At 39.3% G+C, this 26,726-nt stretch overlaps 1 protein-coding gene across 11 annotated transcripts in view; it reads right to left on the bottom strand.

Annotated features, from left to right (window-relative positions):
• Positions 1-26,726, bottom strand: part of MRAP2 (melanocortin 2 receptor accessory protein 2) — a 96,415-nt gene that overhangs the window by 13,033 nt on the left and 56,656 nt on the right. For 10 of the 11 annotated variants that reach the window (XM_067011399.1, XM_067011403.1, XM_067011404.1 and 7 more), the window contains one exon: positions 3,152-3,251. The exons of the other annotated variant lie outside the window; for it this stretch is intronic. In XM_067011399.1, the coding sequence (XP_066867500.1) occupies positions 3,152-3,251 (100 nt within the window). The remainder of the gene's footprint in view (positions 1-3,151; positions 3,252-26,726) is intronic. 11 annotated transcript variants of the gene reach the window in all.

Genomic DNA, 26,726 nt, shown 5'->3' with positions numbered 1-26,726 from the left:
TACAACCAAATGCTATGTCTTATACTGCCTCAGACTCAAGAAAGCATTTAAAATGTGGTCCTGAGGGCTGATCCATTATTGTACTAAAAATAAAAAAGGTTAGACTTTCTCCTTAGCCTCATTAAAAGCATGTAGAGTTACAATGACCCCTGTTCTTTGAGATGACTCAGAATCACCATCAAGAGAGAAACCATCTACTAGAAGGATGAACTGCCTATGGAAGACTGTAAATTCAAGTCTCAGCTACCCATGATCAATGTGAAATGTTAAGGAAATGTATTAGTGTTCTCCAGAAAAACAGAATCGACAGGGTGTGTGTGTGTGTGTACTTCTATATCTATCTATCTATCTATCTATCTATCTATCTATCTATCTATCTATCTATCCATCCATCCATCCGGGGTAGGGGAAGGGGACAGATTTATTTTAAGGAATTGGGTCATGTGATGGTGGAGGCTGGCAAGTCCAAAATCTGTAGGGTAGGCTGGCAGGCTGGAGACCCAGGGAAGAGTTTGAAGGCAGGCCTCTGCCAGAATTCCTTTTTGCTCAAGGGAGGTCCATCTGTTTCTAGGAGCACCTTCCAGTGATTGGATGAGGCCCACCAACATTATGGAGGATGATCAGTTTTATTCAGCAATGGTATCTCATCTAAAAAAAACCTTCACAGAAACATCTAGAATAATGTTTGACTAAATATCTGGGTGCCATGGCCTAGACAAATTGACAAATAAAATTAATCATTACAGGAAGTCATGTTTCCTTTTGGGCTAGGGTGTTCCCATCTGTAAAATCACCTGCATCCTACATCAAACAAATAGATCTCAATAACTCTGCAAAAATCCATCTGTCCCTCTGAGGAGAAGGAAGATAAAGGGGGTTATTATTCCCTGACCACTCTACATGATGTACCCTAATCTGAGTTTGTCCTTGGTTTCTCTTACTACTGCTGTAATCCACACATTTTTAAATTTGCTGGATGAATAAAATGAGGCAAAGGCATATTCAGATGTTTATGAGAACAAGGAGATAGAAAAGGGAAAGTTCATATTTTTTAGTGGCTTTTTCATGGCTATTATAGAGATTCTCAACCATGCATCTCCATATGCTTCAATAAAATGATCTTTTCTTTTCATTTAACATGTGTTTAAATTTTTTTCCAGGCCTCAATGTCTGAAAATAGGTACATGATGGGCTGAACTGTTTCCTCTACCTATAACTAGTTGTTATAGTTCAGGTGCAGGCTGAGGACAGAGCAGCAGACGCCGCAGACTGTGTGATGAGACACAACAATGAGAATGCCGCTGCCAGGCTGTGAGGAGGAAGGAAGATACCAATGGAAATGTGAGGATTTGTGCTCAGTTTCTTCCACTTACTCTCAGGTCACTCTCTACCCGTCCCCATCCTGCTCTGTGCCCCAGGAAACTGACCTTTGATGGAGGCTCTGGCCGCTGGTTGTGGTGTGGGCTTCACCAGTGGGGAGCAATGGTAAGAAAGGGGTAGGAGAGGGGAAGAAAGGTCTGGATATTTATTGGAGGCTGCCTCCCTGAAAGGGCACACTGGACTAACCGTGTCCCTCGACCCAGGTCATTGCTACTGTCAGCCAGCCTCTCTGTAGGACTCCTGGTTGCCAGTCAGGACCCCCTTCAGATCTACTGCATCCTGCCTCAGTGTTCTGAGCCCTGGCATCCTGCACTATCCTGGGGGCCACCCTCTTCCCGGGCCACAGCTTGTGACTAGTCCCTTTATTAAAAGCTCTTCTATATATCCAGGCAAAACTCTAATTCAAAAAGATACATGCACCCCTATGTTCATAGCAGCACTGTTCACAACAGCCAAGACATGGAAACAACATAAATGTCCATCGACAGATGAATGGATAAAGAAGATGTGGTACATATATACAATGGAATATTACTCGGCCATAAAAAGAATGAAATAATGCCATTTGCAACAACGTGGATGGGCCTAAAGATTATCATACTAAGTGAAGTAAGTCAGAAAGAGAAAGACAAATACCATATGATATCACTTACATGTGGAATCTAAAATATGGCACAAATAAACCTATCTACAGAACAGAAACTGACTCACAGACATAGAGATCCGACTTGTGGTTGCCAAGAGTCAGGGAGGGATGGGCTGAGAGTTTGGGGTTAGTAGATGCAAACTATTACATATAGATTGGATAAACAACAAGGTCCTATTGTATAGCACAGGGAACTATATTCAATATCCTAGGATAAACCATTATGGAAAAGAATATTAAAAAATGGATATATGTGTATAGCTGAGTCACTTTGCTGTACAGCAGAAATTAAGACAACATTGTAAATCAACTATACTTCAATAAAAAAATAAATTTTAAAAAAAGCTCTTCTAATTATCTAATTTGAGTATGCTGTTGCCTGCTGGGACTGACTGATAAGGTATCCAACATAAGTTATTATTTTTCCCTCTTTTGGAAGAGTTGGGATAAAAGAAAATCCTCTAAAACATTTCTGAGTGTTTTGCAAACCATAACTGACCAAATACATTGTGACATTACTCAGCATTCTTTAAGCATCCATGTAATCATTTCCTCCATAAATTCAAAGCCCAGCATGGATGTTCTTTACCACGCCATGAAAATTATATAATCCTTAATGTTTCCATTTTACTTCGTTTCAAGGAAACTTAATGCTGAATTCAGTGACTATTGTTAATAATTAATTCAGTCGTGTATCCAGTAACAACGATTTCTCTGCTCCTCAAAACGTTTTCTAAGCCAGTTTTCATCCTATTTTTGCTCTTGTCTTTTTTCACTGTTTTCAGTCTGGCAAGTCATCTAAATTCTTTTGGGAATAAGGAGAAAATACATCCCAATTAATAATACTTTCAAAATAAAAATTGAGGCTGGATCAGCAGTTAAACTACTGGAAAGGACCAAGAAACCCAGGTGCACGAGGCTTCACTTGAAAATGAGCCCCAGAGGCAAGAGGCTAAGTACCAGGAGGAAGGCAGGTCCCACACAACAGGCACTGGGTCCACACAGCACATCCATAACCAGGCCCATCTTTCCACCCACTGGAAGCAACCCCAGCCCCGGATCCCATTTCTGTTTCTTCTGTTCCCTGTGGAGTTTAACGGACATTTAGGAGCAGCCTCAACTTACTCTTGGTGTGGGGCTCCTGTCTTGGTCAGCAGAGTCAGCACAAAAAACATGAAAATCACAAAGACTGCGAGACCAACCCAGAATCCAATCACAATGGAATCTGCAAGACAGTTAATACTGGGATTAGTATTTCATAGCAGCGTAAAACTTAAATAATTGAGGAACCTGTGCTTTTTGATACATGAAATGAGAAAAGACGTCAACAATCTTCTGAGACAATCTTGACCCATCAGTCACCAGGGGACAGGAAAGATGTAGAGATAAGGGAAGAGTCTGTGCCTCCGGATTTCTGTCTCAGGTACTACTAAGAGATGTCAGCCCTCCAGACTCTTGGTTTCCACATCCCAATGGAGGAATCTAAGACAGAAAATGGGCTGTCTGGGTCCTCAAGATTCCACTGAAGCGTTTTGAGTTAGAAAATCCAATTTTTAGCAGAAACTGCAATATGAAGTTTAAATGACTTCTGATTCAAACCAACCCAATTTTGTATTTTCACACATGCTCCTGCTGGCATAACTCAGCTCTTCATTACATCTTGCAGAGAACATACAAATGGCCTCCTGAGTGCTCTTCCTGCCTTTGGCCTTTCCCTGTACCTCATAGAGCTCTGATAATATTGCTCTTTTATGAAAAACCTTTCAACGAAAATAGACCTGACCTTTTTCAGATTAGAAGAGATTCCATATACAAAGAACTTGTACAACGTCTGGCATCTGAGAAAAAGGTAGCCCACATTTGCAGGCTATTATTGTTAAAATGATCATTTTCTCTCAGTTTACCCCTATTTTAAAACTCATGTTTCCAAGTGGACTAAGGAACATTGTATCCCTGTACTTATCTGAACTCTTAGGCACAGCTTCCTAATACCTACACCTTTTCAGGGGCCCGTACCTTCACCAGCTGGAACAACTGTCCCCAGGCTGGAGCTAATGAAAGTCTATCTATGCTTCAAAGCCCATTCCTTACACCATCTCCTTCACAAAGCCTAATCTCCCCAACTGATGTGCTTGCTCCCTCCTGTGAACCCCATGACATTTTTGTCTGTGCTTCTCTACATGGGTCTCTCCTTGACCCTATCATGGGTAATAGTCACTAGCGTATGTCTCTCGGATGGGCATGAGACCAGGCTGTCTATCAGAACCTGGTACATTCCTAATAGGGTCTTAAGTCTGGGAGAGGCAACAGAGTTGAATTATTTTACATTTTCTGATCTGTTCTAAGAAGTTTACCTATGAGGCAATACAATGAGGATACTTAGCAATTAAAAAAAAAAAAGGTGAACAGAACTTACACACTAAATGTGTTTAAATACAAAGCATTATTCTAACTAAATTATAAGTATATAGCACTCTAACATGAAGAAATCAGATTAGTAATTTACTTCACATAATTCATACTTTCATTCTACGTATACTATAGCCTAGGGGTTAACAAATTTTATTCAACAACATTTATGCAGCACTCTGGATGCAAAACTAATTTATCTTTTCTGGGGTTAAGAGTGCCAAAGAAACAGGAATTGTAGATTTTGTCTTACCATGTAATGGAAATGAAGCCTAAACAAGACATAAGGACAAGTACCAAAAAAAACACATGTGCACAAGTGCAACATGTAACAATAGCATCTCAGTTATGGGGCCACAGACTGTGACGCATCATTGTGCAGATAAACAACAGCTCAATGCCCTACACTTCATCAACTGCCTGCATAGCAAAAGCAAATTCTACAATGACCCACCAGAATTATAAAATCCTCAGGTGAGAATTTAATCTAGTCGTGTTGATTCATTTTCAAATCTGTTTACTAGGAAGGGGTTCTCATGAGGACAGCTTTCACACCGCCAATGGTGGCTGGATCCCTATGAGTCCTCCAGTCCCCTATCCCAGAGTGGGCAGGGATGGAGGAGAGTGCCTTTGACCCAGCCTAGTCCCTTGCCCCTGTCCTTCTAGTGACCCAGGGAGTGGATCAAAAAGCAACAATAACGTGGGACCTGGGAGGGTCTCAGCCCTCAGCCAAGTCACGAGGGAACAGAGTGGGAATGAGGAGAGCGTTGGTAAGAATTTGAAAATCCCCGTGATCCAATGGCATTTTCAGATTTTTTTTTTTTTTTTTTTCAGTACGGGGGCCTCTCACTGTTGTGGCCTCTCCCGTTGCAGAGCACAGGCTCCGGACGCGCAGGCTCAGCGGCCATGGCTCACGGGCCCAGCCGCTCCGCAGCATGTGGGATCTTCCCGGACCAGGGCACGAACCCGTGTCCCCTGCATCGGCAGGAGGACTCTCGACCACTGCGCCACCAGGGAAGCCCTCAGATGTTTTCTTGATAATGTGGTATCCACGTTTCTCATCACAATATGCTTTAAGCAGCTTTGCTTATTTACATTCTTCTCCAAAGGAAATTCTGCTTCCTCAGATTATTTCCATTAATTCTCCTCCACCTCATCCTCTGTCACATGGCCCAATCCCAGGACACTTTCTCACCCTGAGCCCCTTTCAGAGAATATCAGAGATCTCCATATCATCCCAGGAATAACCAAACTCTCTTGAAGTTTTATTTATTTGCCAAGTTTCACGGACGTAAGCATTGCAGTAAAAGGAGGAATGCAGAGCCTCTGGTCTTCCCCAAAGCATCCTTTCTTGGAAGGAAGTCAGAACAGAGGTTTACATAGAGTGAGTGAGGCTCCAAGGAGCCCGGTTCATTAAGGAAGCCAAGAAAGCCTTCCACAGAGGGTTCTAATAGAGCCAAACAGCTACTTCTGTCCTGTCTAGAGACTCAGCTACTTGGAGACCACTGTAGTAAAAGGGTAGAGCAAATTGCCCAGAGGAATTCCAAATAGGATGTGTCATAATAAAATGATTTTCTCTTAGGCTGACCTCTAATGAATGGAATGAAACAGAGCTGAAAGCTGACAGCTGCACGGTGTTCACTGGTATGATCTGTTTCTCCATGTTTTCCACTATAGGGGAGGATGAGAGCAACTATCCCATCCTATTTCCCCTCCCCTCCACCCCTCACACCAGTCAGAATGGCCATCATCAAAAAGTCTACAAACAATAAATACTGGAGAGGATGTGGAGAAAAGGGAACCCTCCTACACTGTTGGTGGGAATGTAAATTAGTGCAGCCACTATGGAGAACAGTATGGAGGTTCCTTAAAAAAACAAAAATAGAATCACCATATGATCCACTAATCGCACTCCTGAGCATATATCCAGAGAAAACCATGGTTTGAAAGGATACATGCACCCCAATGTTCATTGCATTGCTTTTTACGGTAGCCAAGATGTGGAAGCAACCTAAATTTCCATGAACAGAGGAATGGATAAAGAAGATGTGGTATATATATATATATATATATATATATATATATATATATATATATATATACACAATGGAATATTACCCAGCCATAAAAAAGAATGAAATAATGCTATTTGCAGTGCCATGGATGGACCTAGAGATGATCATATTAAGTGAAGTAAGTCAGAGAAAAACAAATGTAATATGATATCACTTACATGCGGAATCTAAAATAATGATACAAATGAACTTACTTACAAAACAGAAACAGACTCACAGACTTAGAAAACAAACTTATGGTTACCAAAGGGGAAAGGTGGGGGGGGGATAAATTGGGAGTTGGGGATTGACATATATGCATGACTATATTTAAAATATACAACCAACAAGGACCTACTGTATAGCACAGGGAACTCTGCTCAACATCTTGTAATAACCTAAATGGGAAAAGATTTTGAAAAAGAATAGATATATATGTATATGTATAACTGAATCAGTTTGCTGTACACCTGAAACTAAAGCATTGTAAATTAACTATAGTCCAATATAAAATAAATTTTAATTTTATGTATTTATTATTTTTTCTAAATTTTTGGCTGCACCATGCAGCATATGGGATGTTAGCTCCCCGACCAGGGATTGAACCCACACTCCCTGCATTGGAAGGTGGAGCCTTAACCACTGGACTGTCAGGGAAGTCCCTAAAATAAAATTTTTTTAAAAAAGAATATATTGTGACCTGTCCATCTCGTGGTTATATGAAAAATGAGGGTTAATGCTTAAATTGAAAGAGAGGGTTCAGGACACCAGAGCCAGCACCGTCTTCACACCACTTCTGGTTCCTACGGTGTTAGGGTCAGTTCTGTGGTATGAATTCCTGGCAAGGAGCCAACAGTGGGGTTCTAGTATTTGTCTCTACTGTGCTCCCGATCACACGTCTTACCCCAAGCCTTCACTAGTTCTAGCTCTGTTTCCTATCTTGATGAGCCAGCTTCCTGCTGACTCATCCATGCATGTATCTGGCATTATCTGCAAGTTGGCACATGACAAAAGTACAGACTGTGGCCACCACTGATGGCTCAGAATCAGCGGATGCTCCTTCAGTCTCATCTCAACACAGCTGCCAGAGTGGTCCTGCTAAAATGTAAACTCATCGACTCACAGGCTTTTCCTTCTGCTTTTCTAAAATACCATGTCTCACCTAGCCAAGCCCTTCATAAATGCTCCATTTCTTTTCCTCCCTAAATTTATAACACAATTCTTGAGAGATCTGTCTGTACATACTGTCTCCAGTTCCTCCCCTCTCATTTTTTATTCAACCAAATTCTAGAAGTTTTTACTCCTAACACTCCACTGAAACTGCTTTTAAGGTCATTGCCAGTAACTTCTACACTGTAAATCCAAGAGTCAAGTCTCAGCCCTCGACTTACTTGACCATAATAGCTGCATGTGACACATTCCATGGTCTCATCTTTGAAACCCTTTCTTCACTTGGCTTCCAGAAAACCACAATCACATAATTTTCTTCTTGCCTTTCTATAAATTCCATTCAATCTCTTTTGCTGCTTTCTTCTGAACATCCCCCAATTTCTAAATGCTAGTGTGTCTCCGGGCTCAATTCTGGGACCTCTTTAGTTTTCTAATCAATACTCATTCAACCAGCCTCTTGGGTTTGAATATGCTGATAACTCTCAAATTTATACCTTCACTGTACACCTACACCTCTCCACTCATGTCTTCTTGGAGGTCTGATGGGTCTCAACTGAACAAGTCCAAAAGTGAGCTCCTCATGATGCTGTTTCTCCCAGTCTTCCCCGTCTCAGTCAATGGCAATTCATCCTGCCAGTTACTCAGATCACAAGTTGCAAATCATCCTTGGCCCTTCTCTTTCTCTTGCACCCTACTGCCAATCCACTGACAAATCCTGTCAGACCTATCTTCAAAAAGATCCAGAGTATATGTACTTCTTACCACTCTACTGCCCCCACCATGGTCCAAGTCACCTCCGCTGCCTGGATTTTTGCAATAGCCCCCTGCCTGGTCTCTGCTTCCAATCTCATCCCCTTCCTTCCCCGGCTGCAGAGTGATCTTACTGAAACCCAAGCTAGGTACCACCCTTCTGCTCCAAACCCTCAAATGACTTCTCAGAGAAAAAGTCGTTAAGTCTTTAGCTTGACCTCTAAGGCCCCAGTGCCCTCTTCCCCATCACCTGACTTTGTCTCCTGATGTTCTACCTCTTATTCACCCCTCTGGCACGAGGCTGACCTCCTCATTGTTCCTTGTGTGTTCCATTTTGCTCTTGCCATGGAGCATTTTCTGGAATGTTCTTTCCAAGGTATCTTATAGCTCAATCTCTCACTTCCTTCAGGTCTTTTATCATTTTTCTCCTTCTCAGGAAGGCCTTCCATGGCCATTCTAGCTATACTTTCACCTCAACTCTCCACATCTCCTTTCCCTACTTTATCTTTTTTCACCATCTGGCATAGCTCATCTATTTAACTTACTTATTATCTCTCCCTCCCAGTAAAATGCAAGATCCATAAGAGAAAGTGTTTTGTCTTTTCTGTTCACTGTTGTGTCTCCAGTGCTTAAAATAGTGCTGCACATAACAGGTACTCAACAAATACGTGCAAAATGAATGAATGAATGAATGTCTATTCTGCTGGTACCCAGTGTATGTCAGATATATGTCCACTTCTGATAGTTATAAGGTTTAATACCAGATCCAAAACTGAAGGCAAAAGGAGAATTTACAATAACCATCAGAGGTTGTTTCTCAGATGAAAGAACCTTTGGAGGTAGGAATCTTAATTTCAGCAGGCAGGAGAACTTAGTCTAACTAGATATGTAGCTATTGCTGCTCTGAAGAGCCATTCAAACAAATGAAGGTAATTGCTATGGTCATTCCTATCTTCATAAGTGCTTCCCGTTGAAATGACTCACTTTTATTCTTTTGAAACTGCACCTAACTAGCTTTGAGTTTTGCTCAGCCAAACAAGGAGACACACCTGAAGGCCAGAATTACAGCATTTTAAAGTGGAAGAGACTATACCAAGGTACACAGTACAATAGTTGACTTACTTTCCTGTATGTCTTGGGGTTTGTTCCTGAAGCTAAGGGCCTCTACTTTAATCAGATCTCTTAATCAAAACAGTAAGAACCCACCCAGGAATTTTTGGGTTTTCTTAATGGGAATGTTAAAACAAAAGCATGCCTTATTAATGATATAGTGAGTAAAATAAGTATGTAGTGTATCATACTTCTCCCTACATTTTACAGGAATTTTTTCCAGATATAATCATTTCTAAATGTAATATGTCCCAAAGAGATTTTCAACTGTTTCTGGAAATGCACCAACCAAAACTATAGCAGCAGGCTGTTTTCTCTGCCCCTTAAACTAAGAAAAAGAGACAGGAGCAAAATGACACAAAAATAAAATCTGTGTCACCAAGCTGTAAAAGCTTATATTACAGGGAAATATATGGCAATTTGCCCAGTCATTTTGATTTCCACTAAAATTCTTAACAGCAAGTATCCTTACCTACAGATTTCCCCAGAAAATAACAGATTAAAGAATCAAAATAAGTTAAAGGGGGTGATTTCACACCCTGACAGCAACAGCCCTCCATCAGATAATTGATGACAGCACATCCTAATGGATTCCATGTACTTTTTTTTTTTACTTCCACAAAGAACTACTGAGAAGACATCAATACAGGAATGAGCAAAAACATTTAATTATTATTATTCACTTCAGGGGTAAAGGATATATGGTTTAGTTAATGATTTTTATGGAACAAAAATAGAAAGCTCTTGATCCAGGAAATTAGTAACTCCGAAGCCCTTTACAGTCCCATCGCTGGAGACCAGAGGGCAGGAACCAGCCAGGGTATCACTGCCCCTGTCCCTCTAATTGTCCAGCCAGATGCTCTGCCACAGCCATCATCAGTCAGTAGCATCCAGGTCCCAGGACCTATACATGAAGCCCCGGCTCTTGTGGTCCTTCCTGCAATGAGGGAGTGGGAACAAAGGCTAAGCACTTAATTAGCTGAAATTGGGAGTTGACCACGATGGAGACTCAGGAGGCTCCTGAGCTCCCCTCCTCCCACAGACACACCGAATATACAGCTACATATGGAGCAATTCCCTCTGAAAGAGATCCAGAAACTGGCTGAGCAACTCCTACACATTTGACAAATGATTTCCTACTCACATCCAAATGAGTAGGAAAGGATGAGACACACTGTTGCCATTAACCCCACCCCCAGCACAGCAAAATAGCAATCTGAGGTAACCCCCAACTCCCACATTCTCCCTGAGGAAGGGTTTGGACCACACATCTAGAGCCCCACTGGAAGCAGTTCAAGATGGTGGTGTAGGAAGATCCTGAATTCACCTCCTCCCACGGACACAACAAATCTACAACTACATAGGGAATACTTCCTTCAAAAAAGACCTGAAAACTGGACAAACAGAGCCTCCACAACAAAGGATAAAAAGACAGCATTGAGACAGTTAGGAGATGCAGAAACACAGTCTCACCAAAAGAAAAATCTCCACCCTAGATGCAGCGACCCACAACTGGGTGGGATCTCAAAAATACAGAACTTTTCTCTAAGGAGTGAGGGGGTCTGTGCTGTATAGCAAGCAACCCAAATCTTAGATCCTGCATAGGACACAAGCCCCCAAAATGCCTGGCTTTGAAAACCAATGGGGATTATGTCCGGGAAAAACATAGATCTGTAGGGAATGGAGAACCTGCTTTTTAAAGGGCTCACAGACTCCCTTGCCCCAGAATCCAGCACAAAAACACCCATTTGAAAAGCACCTGGAATATTCATGAAGGAGACCCATTAACTAATCTTCAAGCATCTGCTGGAAAGGCAGGAACCTGCTGGGACTCTTTCTGGTGATAGACACACTGGCAGATGCCATTCTTGTGATTTCATTCTACCTTGTTAATGCCAGTACTGGTGGGTGCCGTTTTGGAAGTCTCCCTCTAACCTGCTAGTGCAAGTAGGTGTGGCCCACTGAGAGCTCCACCCACCCCTGTGCCACAGCTGCATGCCACAGATGGGTTGGGCAAGACCCCTGCCCACCCCTGCACTGCAGCAGGCTGGCACATGCAGCCCATACAGGGGATGCCCCTTGAGTGCCCAGCTCTAGTGGCCAGGGCGTCTGGGCCCCAAGGACTTCCTACACAAGGCCACTTCTTCAAGACTGGAGGAGGCAGTTTTTTGGCCCAATACACAGAAACAAACACAGAGAGTTACTCAAAATGAGGAGACAGAGGAATATGTCCCAAACGAAAGAACAAGACAAAACCTCAGAAAAAGACCTTAATGAAATGGAGATAAGCAATCTACCTGATAAAGAGTTCAAAGTAATGGTCATAAAGATGCTCAATGAACTTGTGAGAAGAATGGAGGAACACAGTAAGAGCTTCAACAAAGAAAGAGAAAATATAAGAAAGTAATAAACAGAAGTTAAAGAGCTGAAGAATATAATAACTGAACTGAAAACTAAACTAGAGGGGGTCAACAGCAGACTGGATGAAGCAGAACACACCAGGAAGACAAAGCAATGGAACTCACTAAGACACAGGAGCAAAAACAAAAAAAAAGAATTTTGAAAAGTAAAGATATCTCAAGGGACCTTTGGAACAATGTCAAGCAGAATAGCATTCACATTATAGGGGTCCCAAAAGGAGAAGTAAGGGCCAGAAAGCTTATCTGAAGAAATATTAGCTGAAAACTTTCCTAGTCTGAAGAAGGAAATAGACATCCAGGTCCAGTAAGTCTAGAGAGTTCCAAATAAGATGAACCCAAAGAGATCCACAACAAGACACATCATAATTAAAATGATAAAAGGCAAAGATAAAGAGAGAATCTTAAAAGCAGCTAAAACAAAACAAAAAAAACTTTACATATACAAGAGAAACCCCATAAGGCTATCAGTAAATTTTTCAGCAGAAACTTAGCAGGTGAAGGGAGTGGCATAACATATTCAAAGTGCTGAAAGGAAAAAATTCCAACCAAAAGTTCTCTACCTGACAAGGTTATCATTCAGAATTGAAGAGATTAAGAGTTTCCCAGATAAGCAAAACCTAGAGCAGTTCATCTCCATTAAACTGGACTTACAAAAAATGTTAAAGAGACTTCTTTAAGCTAAAAAAGAAATGGCACTGACTAATAACATAAAAACATACCTGAGTAAAAATCTCACTAGAAAAGGTAAGTCAATAGTAAAGGTAATGGATCAATCACTTATAAAGCAAGAATGAAGATTAAAAGACAAAAAATAGAAAAATTAACTAAAACTAAAATAATTAGTTGAAATATGCATAAAATAAAAAATGTAAAAGATGGCATCAAAAATATAAAACATGAGGGAGGGAGTAAAAAAAAAGTAACCTTCTGGAATGTGTTCAAATTTTAGTTGTTATCAACCTAAAACAGACCATTATATGCATAGGGTGTCATATGTAAACCATGGTAGCCACAAATAAAAACTTATAGTAAATACACAAAAGAAAGAGGAATTAACCTAAACATAACACTAAAGACAGACATGAAACCACAAGGGAAGAGAGAAAGAGAAAAATAAAGAGAGGAACTACAAAAACAATCAGAAAATAATTAACAAAATGGCAATAAGTACATATCTATCAGTAATTACTTTAAACGTAAGTGGACTAAATTGTCCAATCAAAAGACACAGAGTGACTGAATGGATAAAAAACAAGACCCATCTGGATGCTGCCTACAAGAGATCCACTTCAGAAGTAAGGACACACACAAATTAAAAGTGAAAGGATGGGGAAAGATAGTCCATGCAAATGGAAACTAAAAGAAAGCTGGTGTAGCTATACTCAAGTCATACAAAATAGACTTTAAAACAAAGAATGTAATAAAAGACAAAGAGGATATATATAATGATAAGGAGGTCAATGCAGAAAGAAGATGTAACACTTAAAAAATACATATGCACCCAATATAGGAGTTCCACAATACATAAAGCAAATATTAACAGGCCAAAGGAGCAAAATTAACAGCAACAAACTAACAGTAGGGGACTTTAACACCCCACTTACATCAATGGATACATCATTCAAACAGAAAATCAATAAAGAAACATTGGGCTTAAACGACACATTAGAACAGACAGATTTAATAGATATATATAAAGTGTTTCATCCAAAAGCAGCAGAGTACCCACTCTCAGGTGCACATGGAACACTTTCCAGGCTAGATCACATGTTAGGCCAAAAAATAAGTCTCAATAAATTCAAGAAGTTTGATATCATATTAAGCATCTTTCTAATTACAATGGTATAAAACTAGAAATCAAATATGGGAAGAAAATTGTAAAAACCACAAAAATGTGGAGATTAAACAACATTTAATCTGAACAACCAATGAATCTTTGAATAAATCAAAAGAGAAATTTAAAAATACCTAGAGACAAATGAAAACAAAAATATGACACACTAAAATCTATAAGAGGCAGCAAAAGCGATTCTAAGAGGGAAGTTCATAGCAATACAGGTCTACCATGAGAAACAAGAAAAATCTCAAATAAACAATCTAACATTACACCTAAAGGATCTAGAAAACAAAGGACAAAGTTCAAAGTTGGCATTAGGAAGGAAATAATAAAGATCAGACCCGAAATAAATGAAAAAAATAGAAAGGATTAATGAAACTAAGAGCTGGTTCTTTGAAAAGATAAACAAAATCAACAGGCCAACAGCTAGACTAACCAAGAAAAAAAAAGAGAGGAATCAAATAAATAAAGTCAGAAATGAAAGAAGAGAAATTACAACTGATATCACAGTAATACAAAAGATTATAAGAGACTCCTAAGAACAATTATATACCAACAAATTCAACAACCTAGAAGAAATGGATAAGTTTCTAGAAACACACTTCTTCTAAGACTGAATTATGGAGAAATAGAAAATCTGAATAGACCAATTACTAGTAAGGAGATTGAATCAGTAATTTTAAAAAACTTCCAAACAAACAAAAGTATAGGACCAGGCAACTTCACTGGTGAATTCTACCAAACATTCAAAGAACATTTAATACCTATGCTTTTCAAACTGTTCCAAAAAAATTAAGAGGAGGAAATGTTTCCAACTCATTTTACAAGGCCATATTATCCTGATACCAAAACCAGACAAGAATATCAAGGGAAAAAAAAATCACAGGCCAATATCTTTGATGAAAATAGAAGCAAAAATCTTCATCAAAAACATTAGCAAACTGAATTTAGCATACATTAAAAAGATCATACACCATGAACAAGAGGGATTTATTCCAGGGATGCAAAAATGGTTCAGTATCTGCAAATCAATCAACATGATACACCACATTAACAGGATGAAAGATAAAGATCATATGATCATATCAATCATTGCATAAAAAGCATTTGACAAAAGTCAACATCCATTTACAAGAACTCTCAACAAAATGACTATATTAAGAGACATTTCTCCAGAAAGACATACAGATGGCTAATAGGCACATGAAAAGATGCTCAACATCACGAATTATTAGAGAAATGAAAATCAGAACTACAATGAGGTACCACCTCACACCAGTCAAAATGACCATCATTAAAAAGCCTACAAATAACAAGTGTTGAAAACGGTGTGGAGAAAAGGGAACCCTCCTACACTGTTGGTGGGAATGTAAGTTGGTGCAGCCACTATGGAAAACCGCATGGAGGTTCCTCAGAAAACTAAAAATAGACGTACCATATGATCCAGCAACCCCACTCCTGGGCATATACACAGACAAAACTATAATTCAAAAAGATACATGCACCCCTATGTTCATAGCAGCACTATTCACAATAGCCAAGACATGGAAGCAACCTAAATGCCCATTGACAGATGAATGGATAAAGAAGATGGGGTACATATATACAATGGTATATTACTCAGCCATAAAAAAGAATGAAATAATGCCATTTGCAGCAACATGGATGCAACTAAAGATGATCATACTAAGTGAAATAAGTCAGAAAGAGAAAGACAAATACTATATGATATCACATATATGTGGAATCTACAATATGGCACAAATGAACTTATCTACAAAGTAGAAATAGACTCACAGCTATAGAGAACAGACTTGTGGTTGCCAAGGGGGAGGGGGGAGGGAAAGGGATCAAGTTAGAGTTTGGGGTTGGTAGATGCAAACTGTTACATTTTGAATGGATAAACAAGAAAGTCCTACTGTATAGCACAGGAAACTATATCTAATCTCCTGAGATAAACCATAATGGCAAAGAATGCATGTATGTGTATAACTGAGTCATTTTGCTATACAGCAGAGATTGGCACAACATTGTAAATCAACTATACTTTAATTTTTTTTTTAAAGTATTACCTAAGTACCAAATAGAAACACCATGTTTTGCAGGGCTGTTTATAAGACAGCAAAGCTTTTTTGGTACAATTTAATATGGCTTATAAACTTATATAATGTTCTCTTGAATGAGTTCTTGGATGCAAGTTGCTGAGATTAAATGTAACAGGACAGCATGGGAAAAAAAAAGTGAGTTTGGAGGAAATATACCTCAACTTAATAAAAGCCATGTATCAATATAACAAACCCACAGTTAACATCATACTCAACAGGGAAAAACTGAAAGCTTTTCCTCTAAGACCAGGAACAAGACTAGGAGGCCCACACTTGTCACTTTTATTCAACATAGTATTGGAAGTCTTAGCAATTAGACAAGAAAAAGAAATAAAAAGCATCCAAATTAAAAAGGAACAAGTAAAACTTTCACTATTTGCAGCTGACAGGATACTATATGTAGAAAACCCTGAAGACTCCACCAAAAAGCTGTTACAATAATAAAAATGAATTCAGTAGGAGGGGAGCGAGAAGATGGTGGAAGAGTAAGACGCAGGGATCACCTTCCTCCTCACAGATACATCAGAAATACATCCACACGTGGAACTTCTCCTATAGAACACCCACAGAACACTGGCAGAACACCTCAGACCGCCCAAAAGGCAAGAAACTCCCCCACGTACCTGGGTAGGGCAAAAGAATAAACAGAGACAAAAGAATAGGGACGGGACCTGCACCAGTGGGAGGGAGCCGTGAAGGAGTAAAGGTTCCCACACTCTAGGAGCCCCTTCACGGGCGGAGACTGCGGGTGGCGGAGGGGGAAGCTTCCGAGCCTCGGAGGAGAGCGTAGCAACAGGGTGCGGAGGGCAAAGCAGAGAGATTCCGCAGAGGATCGGTGCCGACCAGCACTCACCAGGCCAAGAGGCTTGTCTGCTCACCCGCCGGTGCAGGCGGGGCTGGGAACTGAGCCTCGGGCTTCAGTCGGATCCCAGGGAAAGGTCTGGAGTTGGCAGAGTGAAAATAGCCTGAAGGGGGTAGTGCACCATGGCTAGCCGGGAGGGAGTCCAGTTGAAGTCTGGAGCTGCCGAAGAGGCAAGAGACCTTTTCTTCCCTCTTTGCCTCCTTGTGCACGAGGAGAGAGGTTTAAGCGTGCCGCTTAAAGGAGCTCCAGAAACGGGCGCGAGCCACAGCTGTCGGCACGGACAACAGAGACGGGTGTGGGACGCTAGGGTTGCAGCTGCCGCCACCAAGGGGCCTGTGTGCGAGCACAGGTCATTCTCCACACCACCCCTCCTGGGAGCCTGTGCAGCCAGCCACTGCCGGGGTCCCGGGATCCAGGGACAGCTTCCCCGGGAGAACGCGCGGCGCGCCCCGGGCCGGTGCAGCGTCACGCCGGCCTCTGACGTCCCAGGCTCGCCCCGCATCCGAGCCCCTCCCTCCCCCCGGCCAGAGTGAGCCAGGGACCACGAATCAGCTGCTCCTCTAACCCCGTCCTGTCTGAGCGAAGGGCAGATGTCCTCCGACGGCCTACGCGCAGAGGCGGGGCCAAGTCCAAAGCTGAACCCCAGGAGCTGTGCGAACAAAGAGAGGGGGAGGTCTCTCCCAGCAGCCTCAGAAGCAGCAGATTAAAGCTCCACAGTCAACTTGAAGTGCCCTGCATCTGTGGAAAACCTGAATAGACAGCAAAATAGCCCAAGTTGAGGAGGTGGACTTTGGGAGCAAGATATACTATTATTTTCTCCTTTTTTCTTTTTGTGAGTGTGTATGTGTGCACTGCTGTGTGAGACTTTGTCTTTATAGCTTTGTTTTCACCATTTTTCCTAGGGTTAGACCAACCCTTGGTTTTTGTGGGTTTTTTTGGTTTTTTTTTCTTTAATAGAAATTTTTCATCTTAATAATTATTTTTTATTTTAATAACTATATTTTATCCTACTTTATTTTGTCTTCTCCCTTTCTTTCTTCCTTTCTTCCCTCCTTCCTTTCCCACTTCCCTCCTTCCTTCCTTCCTTCCTCCCTTCCTTCCTTTCTTCCTTCCTCCCTTCCTTTCTTCCTCCCTCCCTTCCTTTCTTCCTTCCTTCCTTCCCTCCCTTCTTTCTTCCTTCCTTTCTTTCCTTTCTATTTTTTTCTCCCTTTTATTTTGAGCCATGTGGATTAAAGGCTCTTGGCACTCCAGCCAGGTGTCAAGACTGTGTCTCTGAGGTCGGAGAACCAACCTCAGGACACTGGTCCACAAGAGACTTCCCAGCTCCATGCAATATCAAATGGCGAAAATCTCCCAGAGATCTCCATCTCAACACCAAGACCCAGCTTCACTCAAGGACCAGCAACGAACGGTGCTGGACACCCTATGCCCAACAAAGAGCAAGACAGGTCTACAGCCCTATCCATTAGCAGAGAGGCTGCCTAAAATCATAATAAGGCTACCAACATCCCGATACACACTACCAGACGTGGACCTATGCACCAGAAAGACAAGATCCAGCCTCATTCACCAGAACAGAGGCACTAGCCCCCCCAAACCAGGAAACCTGCTCAACCCACTGAACCAACCTCAGCCACTGGGGACAGCCACCAAAAACAGAAGGAACTACGAACCTGCAGCCTGCAAAAAGGAGACCCCAAACACAGTAAGATAAGCAAAATGAGAAGACAGAAAAACACACAGCAGATGAAGGAGCAAGATGAAAACACACCAGACCTAACAAATGAAGAGGTAATAGCCAGTCTACCTGAAAAAGAATTCAGAATAATGATAGTAAAGATGATTCAAAATCTTGGAAATAGAATAGACAAATTGCAAGAAACAGTTAACAAGGACCTAGAAGAAATAAAGAGGAAGCAAGTAACAATGAGCAACACAATAAATGAAATGAAAAATACTCTAGATGGGATCAATAGCAGAATAACTGAGGCAGAAGGACGGATAAGTGACCTGGAAGATAAAATAGTGGAAATAACTACTGCAGAGCAGAAGAAAGAAAAAAGAATGAAAAGAACTGAGCACAGTCTCAGAGACCTCTGGGACAACATTAAATGCACCAACATTCGAATTATAGGGGTCCCAGAAGAAGAAGAGAAAAAGAAAGGGACTGAGAAAATATTTGAAGAGATTATAGTGGAAAACTTCCCTAATATAGGAAAGGAAATAGTCAATCAAGTCCAGGAAGCACAGAGAGTCCCATACAGGATAAACCCAAGGATAAACACACCAAGACACATAATAATCAAACTGTCAAAAATTACATACAAAGAAAACATATTAAAAGCAGCAAGGGAAAAACAACAAATAACACACAAGGGAATCCCCACAAGGTTAACATCTGATCTTTCAGCAGAAACTCTACAAGCCAGGAGGGAGTGGCAGGACATATTTAAAGTGATGAAGGAAAAAAACCTACAACCAAGATTACTCTACCCAGCAAGGATCTCATTCAGATTTGATGGAGAAATTAAAACCTTTACAGACAAGCAAAAGCTGAGAGAGTTCAGCACCACCAAACCAGCTTTACAACAAATGCTAAAGGAACTTCTCTAAGCAAGAAACACAAGAGAAAGAAAAGACCTATAAGAACAACCCGAAACAATTAAGTAAATGGTAATAGGAACACACATATCAATAATTACCCTAAATGTAAATGGATTAAATGCTCCCACCAAAAGACACAGACTGGCTGAATGGATACAAAACCAGGACCCATATATATGCTGTCTACAAGAGACCGATTTCAGACCTAGGGACACTTGCAGACTGAAAGTGGGGGGATGGAAAAAGATATTCCATGCAAATGGAAATCAGAAGAAAGCTGGAGTAGCAATTTTCATATCAGACAAAATAGACTTTAAAATAAAAACTATTACAAGAGACAAAGAAGGACACTACATAATGATCAAGGGATCGATCCAAGAAGAAGATATAACAATTGTAAATATTTATGCACCCAACATAGGAGCACCTCAATACATAAGGCAAATACTAACAGCCATAAAAGGGGAAATCGACAGTAACACAATCATAGTAGGGGACTTTAACACCCCACTGCCACCAATGGACAGATCATCCAAAATGAAAATAAATAAGGAAACACAAGCTTTAAATGATACATTACAAAAGACGGATTTACTTGATATTTATAGGACATTCCACCCCAAAACAACAGAATATACATTTTTCTCAAGTGCTCATGGAACATTCTCCAGGATAGATCATATCTTGGGTCACAAATCCAGCCTTGGCAAATCTAAGAAAATTGAAATCGTATTAAGTATCTTTTCTCACCACAATGCTATGAGACTAGATATCAATTACAGGAAAAGATCTGTAAAAAATACAAACACATGGAGGCTAAACAATACACTACTTAATAACGAAGTAATCACTGAAGAAATCAAAGAGGAAATCAAAAAGTACTTAGAAACAAATGACAATGGAGACATGACAGCCCAAAACCTATGGGATACAGCAAAAGCAGTTCTAAGAGGGAAGTTTATAGCAATACAATCATACCTTAAGAAACAGGAAAAATCTCGAATCAACAACTTAACTTTGCACCTAAAGCAATTAGAGAAGGAAGAACAAAAAAACCCCAAATTTAGCAGAAGGAAAGAAATCATAAAGATCAGATCAGAAATAAATGAAAAAGAAATGAAGGAAACAATAGCAAAGATCAATAAAACTAAAAGCTGGTTCTTTGAGAAGATAAATAAAATTGATAAACCATTAACCAGACTCATCAAGAAAAAAAGGGAGAAGACTCAAATCAATAGAATTAGAAATGAAAAAGGAGATGTAACAACTGACACTGCAGAAATACAAAAGATTATTAGAGATTACTACAAGCAACTCTATGCCAATAAAATGGGCAACCTGGAAGAAATGGACAAATTCTTAGAAATGCACAAGGTGCTGATATTGAACCAGAAAGAAATAGAAAATATGAACAGACCAATCACAAGCACTGAAATTGAAACTGTGATTCAAAATCTTCCAACAAACAAAAGCCCAGGACCAGATGGCTTCACAGGCGAATTCTATCAAACATTTAGAGAAGAACTAACACCTATCCTTCTCAAACTCTTCCAAAAGATAGCAGAGGGAGGAACACTCCCAAACTCATTCTAGGAGGCCACCATCACCCTGATACCAAAACCAGACAAAGACGTCACAAAGAAAGAAAACTACAGGCCAATACCACTGATGAACATAGATGCAAAAATCCTCAACAAAATACTACAAACAGAATCCAACAGCACATTAAAAGGATCATACACCATGATCAAGTGGGGTTTATTCCAGGAATGCAAGGATTCTTCAATATATGCAAATCAATCAACGTGATACACCCTATCAACAAACTGAAGGAGAAAAACCATATGATCATCTCAATAGATGCAGAGAAAGCTTTTGACAAAATTCAACACCCATTTATGATAAAAACCCTGCAGAAAGTAGGCACAGAGGGAACTTTCCTCAACATAATAAAGGCCATATATGACAAACCCACAGTCAGCAGTGTTCTCAATGGTGAAAAACTGAAACCATTTCCACTAAGATCAGGAACAAGACAAGGTTGCCCACTCTCACCACTCTTTTTCAACTTAGTTTTGGAAGTTCTAGCCACAGCAATCAGAGAAAATAAAGAAATAAAAGGAATCCAAATAGGAAAAGAAGAAGTAAAGCTGCCACTGTTTGCAGATGACATGGTACTATACATAGAGTACTAAGGATGCTACCAGAAAACTACTAGAACTAATCAATGAATTTGGTAAAGTAGCAAGATACAAAATTAATGCACAGAAATCTCTGGCATTCTTATACACTAATGATGAAAAATCTGAGAGTGAAATTAAAAAACACTCCCATTTACCATTGCAACAAAAAGAATAAAATATTTAGGAATAAACCTACCTAAGGAGACAAAAGACTTGTATGCAGAAAATGATAAGACACGGATGAAAGAAATTAAAGATGATACAAATAGGTGGAGAGATATACCATTTTCTTGGATTGGAAGAAGCAACATTGTGAAAATGACTCTATTACCCAAAGCAATCTACAGATTCAATGCAATCCCTATCAAATTACCACTGGCATTTTTTACAGAACTAGAACAAAAAATTTCACAATTTGTATGGAAGCACAAAAGACCCCAAATAGCCAAAGCAATATTGTGAACGAAAAATGGAGCTGGAGGAATCAGGCTCCCTGACTTCAGACTATACTACAAGGCCACAGTAATCAAGACAGTATGGTACTGGCACAAAAACAGAAATATAGATCAATGGAACAGGATAGAAAACCCAGATATAAACCCACGCACATATGGTCACCTTATCTTTGATAAAGGAGGGAAGGATATATAGTGGAGAAAAGACAGCCTCTTCAATAAGTGGTGCTGGGAAAACTGGACAGCTATCTGTAAAAGTATGAAATTAGAACACTCCCTAACACCACACACAAAAATAAACTCAAAATGGGTTAAAGACCTAAATGTAAGGCCAGACACTATCAAACTCTTAGAGGAAAACATAGGCAGAACACTCTATGACAGAAATCACAGCAAGATCCTTTTTGACCCATCTCCTAGAGAAATGGAAATTAAAACAAAAATAAACAAATGGGATCTAATGAAACTTAAAAGCTTTTGCACAGCAAAGGATACCATAAACAAGACCAAAAGACAACTCTCAGAATGGGAGAAAATATTTGCAAATGAAGCAACTGACAAAGGATTAATATCTAAAATTTATAAGCAACTCAGGCAGCTTAATAACAAAAAAACAAACAACCCAATCCAAAAATGGGCAGAAGAACTAAACAGACATTTCTCCAAAGAAGATATACAGATTGCCAACAAACACATGAAAGAATGCTCAACATCATTAGTCATTAGAGAAATGCAAATCAAAACTACAATGAGATATCATCTCACACCGGTCAGATTGGCCATCATCAAAAACTCTAGAAACAATAAATGCTGGAGAGGGTGTGGAGAAAAGGGAACCCTCTTGCACTGCTAGTAGGAATGTAAATTGATACAGCCACTATGGAGAACAGTATGGAGGTTCCTTAAAAAACTACAAATAGAACTACCATATGACCCCACAATCCCACTACTAGGCATATACCCTGAGAAAACCATAATTCAAAAAGAGTCATGTACCACAATGTTCATTGCAGCTCTATTTACAATAGCCAGGACATGGAAGCAACCTTAGTGTTCATCAACAGATGAATGGATAAAGAAAATGTGGCACATATATACAATGGAATATTACTCAGCCATAAAAAGAAATGAAACTGAGTTATTTGTAATGAGGTGGATAGACCTGGAGTCTGTCATACAGAGTGAAGTAAGTCAGAAGGAGAAAAACAAATACCGTATGCTAACACATATATATGGAATCTAAAAAAAAAAAAAAAATGTCATGAAGAGATTAGTGGTAGGACGGGAATAAAACACAGACCTACTAGAGCATGGATTTGAGGATATGGGGAGGGGGAAGGGTAAGCGGTGACAATGTGAGTGAGTGGCAGGGACATATACACACTACCAAATGTAATTTAGATAGCTAGTGGGAAGCTGCCACATAGCACAGGGAGTTCACCTCTGCGCTTTGTGACCACCTAGAGGGGTGGGATAGGGAGGGTAGGAGGGAGGGTGATACAAGAGGGAAGAGATATGGGAACATACATATATGTATAACTGATTCACTTTGTTGTAAAGGAGAAACTAACACACTATTGTAAAACAGTTATACTCAAATAAAGATGTTTAAAAAATGAATTCAGTAAACTTGCAGGATACAAACTCAATATACAGAAACTCTGGTATTTCTATAAACTGATAATGAACTATCATAAATAGAAATTAAGAAAACAATTCCATTTACAATTGTATCAAAAAGAATAATATACCTAAGAATAAATTTAACCAAGGAGGTGAAAATCTCTATGCCGAAAACTGTAAGACTCTGACAAAAAAAACCTGAAGAAGACACAAATAAATGGAAAGATATTCTGCATTCATGGACTGGAAAAATTAACATTGCTAAAATGTTCATACTATGCAAAGCAATCTACAGATTCAATGCCATTGCTAATGAAATACTAATGACATATTTCACAGAACTAGAACAAATAATTCTAAAATTTGTATGGAACCACAAAAGATCCGGAATAGTCAAAGCAATCTTGAGAAAGAACAAACCTGGAGGAATCATACTCCCTTATTTCAAAATATACTACAAAGCTATAGTATCCAAATAGTATGATACTTGCATAAAAACAGACACACAGGTCAATGAAGAAAAGAGAAAGTCCAGAAATAAACACACACATATATGGACAATTAATCTATGACAGTGGAGCCAAGGGCATAGTATGGGGAAAGGACAGTCTCTTCAATAAATGGTGTTGGGAACACTGGACAGCCACATGTAAAAGAATGAAACTAGATCACTATCTTACACCATACACAAAAATTAACTCAAAATGGATTAAAGGCTTGAATATAAGACCTGAAACCATAAAATTTCTAGAAGAAAACATAGGTGGTAACCTTATTGACATCTTTCTTAGTGATGTTTTTAGAGATCTGACTCCAAAGGCAAGGGAAACAAAAGCAAAAATAAATAAATAGGACTACATCAAACTAAAAAGCTTCTGCACAGTGAAGGAAACCATCATCAAAACAAAAAGGCAGCCTACTGAATGGGAGAAGTCTGTAAATCATATATGCAAAAGGGGTTAATATAAAAAATATAGAGAACACATACAATACAACAACAAAAAACACACACAACTCTACTAAAAAAATGGGCAGAGGATCTGAATAGACATCTTTCCCAAGAAAATATACAGATGTCCAAAAGGCACATGAAAAGATGTTCAATATCACTAACTATTAGATAAATACAAATCAAAACCACAATGAGATATCACCTTACAACTGTTAGAATGGCTCTCAAAAAGACAAGAAATAGCAAGTGTTTGAGAGGATGAGAAGAAAAGGGAACACTTGAGCACTACTGGTAGGAATGTAAATTGGTGCAGCCACTATACAAAAAGTGTGAAGATTCCTAAAAAAATTAAGAATAGAACTACCATATGATCCAACTATTCTACTTCTAGGTATTTATCTGAAGAATATGAAAACACTAATTTTCAAAGATATATAAACACCTATGTTCATTGCAGCATTATTTTTTAATTTAATTTAAATTTTTTATACAGCAGGTTCTTATTAGTTATCCATTATATATATATTGGTGTATATATGTCAATCCCAATCTCCCAATTCATCCCACCTCTCCCCCCATGCCCCACCACTTTCCCCCCTTGGCTCTTTCAGATTTCTCATCATTAGTGTATAGGAATGCAAGAGATTTCTGTGCATTAATTTTGTATCCTGAAACTTTACCAAATTCATTGATTAGCTCTAGTAGTTTTCTAGTGGCATATTTAGGATACTCTATGTATAATATCATGTCATCTGCAAACAGTGACAGTTTTACTCTTCTTTTCCAATTTTTATTCATTTTATTTCTTTTTCTTCTGTGACTGCCGTGGCTAGGACTTCCAAAACTTTGTTGAATAATAGTGATGAGAGTGGACATGCATGTCTTGTTCCTGATCTTAGAGGAAATGCTTCCAGTTTTTCACCATTGAGAATGATGTTTGTTGTGGATTTGTCATATATGGCTTTTAATATGTTGAGGTAGCTTCCCTCTATGCCCACTTTCTGGAGAGTTTTTATTATAAATGGGTGTTGAATGTTGTCAAAAGTTTTTCTGCATCTATTGAGATGATCATATGGTTTTTCTTCTTCAGTTTGTTAATATGGTGTACCACATTGATTGATTTGTGTATATTGAAGAATCCTTGCATCCCTGGGATAAAACCTACTTAATCATGGTGTATGATCCTTTTAATGTGTTGTTGGATTCCGTTTCCTAGCATTTTGTTGAAGGGTTTTGCATCTATATTCATGAGTGATATTGGTCTGTAATTTTCTTTTTTTGTAGTATCTTTGTCTGGCTTTGATATCAGGGTGATGGTGGCCTCACAGAATAAGTTTGGGAGTGTTCCTTCCCCTGCAGTTTTTTTTTGAAGAGTTCGAGAAGGTTTGGTGTTAGATCTTCTCTAAATGTTTGATAGAATTCACCTGTGATGCCCTCTGGTTCTGGGCTTTTGTTTGTTGGAATATTTTTAATCACAGTTTAAATTTCATTGCTTGTGATAGGTTTGTTCTTTTTTTCTGTTTCTTCCTGGTTCAGTCTTGGAAGGTTATACTTTTCTAAGAATTTGTCCATTTCTTCTAGGGTGTCCATTTTATTGGCATAGAGTTGCCTGTAGTAGTCTCTTATGATGCTTTATATTTCTGTGGTGTCTGTTGTAACTTCTCTTTTTTCATTTCTAATTTTAATGATTTGAGTCCTCTCCCTCTTTTTCTTGAGGAGTCTCGCTAATGGTTTATCAATTTTGTTTATCTTCTCAAAGAACCAGCTCTTAGTTTTATTGATCTTTGCTTTGTTTTCTTTGTTTCTTTTTCATTTATTTCTGCTCTGATCTTTATGATTTCTTTCCTCCTACTAACTTTGGGTTTTGTTTGTTCTTCTTTCTCTAATTCTTTTAGGTGTAAGGTTAGATGGTTTATTTGAGATGTTTGTTGTTTCCTGAGGTAGGATTGCATTTCTATAAACTTCCCTCTTAGAACTGCTTTTGCCACATCCCATAGGTTTTGGATCATTGTGTTTTCATTGTCACTTGTCTCTAGGTATTTGATTTCTTCTTTAATTTCTTCAGTGATCTCGTGGTTATTTAGGAAAGTACTGTTTAGCCTCCATGTGTTTGTGTTTTTTACGCTTTTCCCCCTGTAATTGATTCCTAATCTCATAACGTTGTGG

Source organism: Kogia breviceps, chromosome 13 (assembly GCF_026419965.1).
Source record: "Kogia breviceps isolate mKogBre1 chromosome 13, mKogBre1 haplotype 1, whole genome shotgun sequence".
NCBI classification, from domain to species: domain Eukaryota; kingdom Metazoa; phylum Chordata; class Mammalia; order Artiodactyla; family Physeteridae; genus Kogia; species Kogia breviceps.
This window is presented reverse-complemented; position numbering and strand designations above follow the sequence as displayed.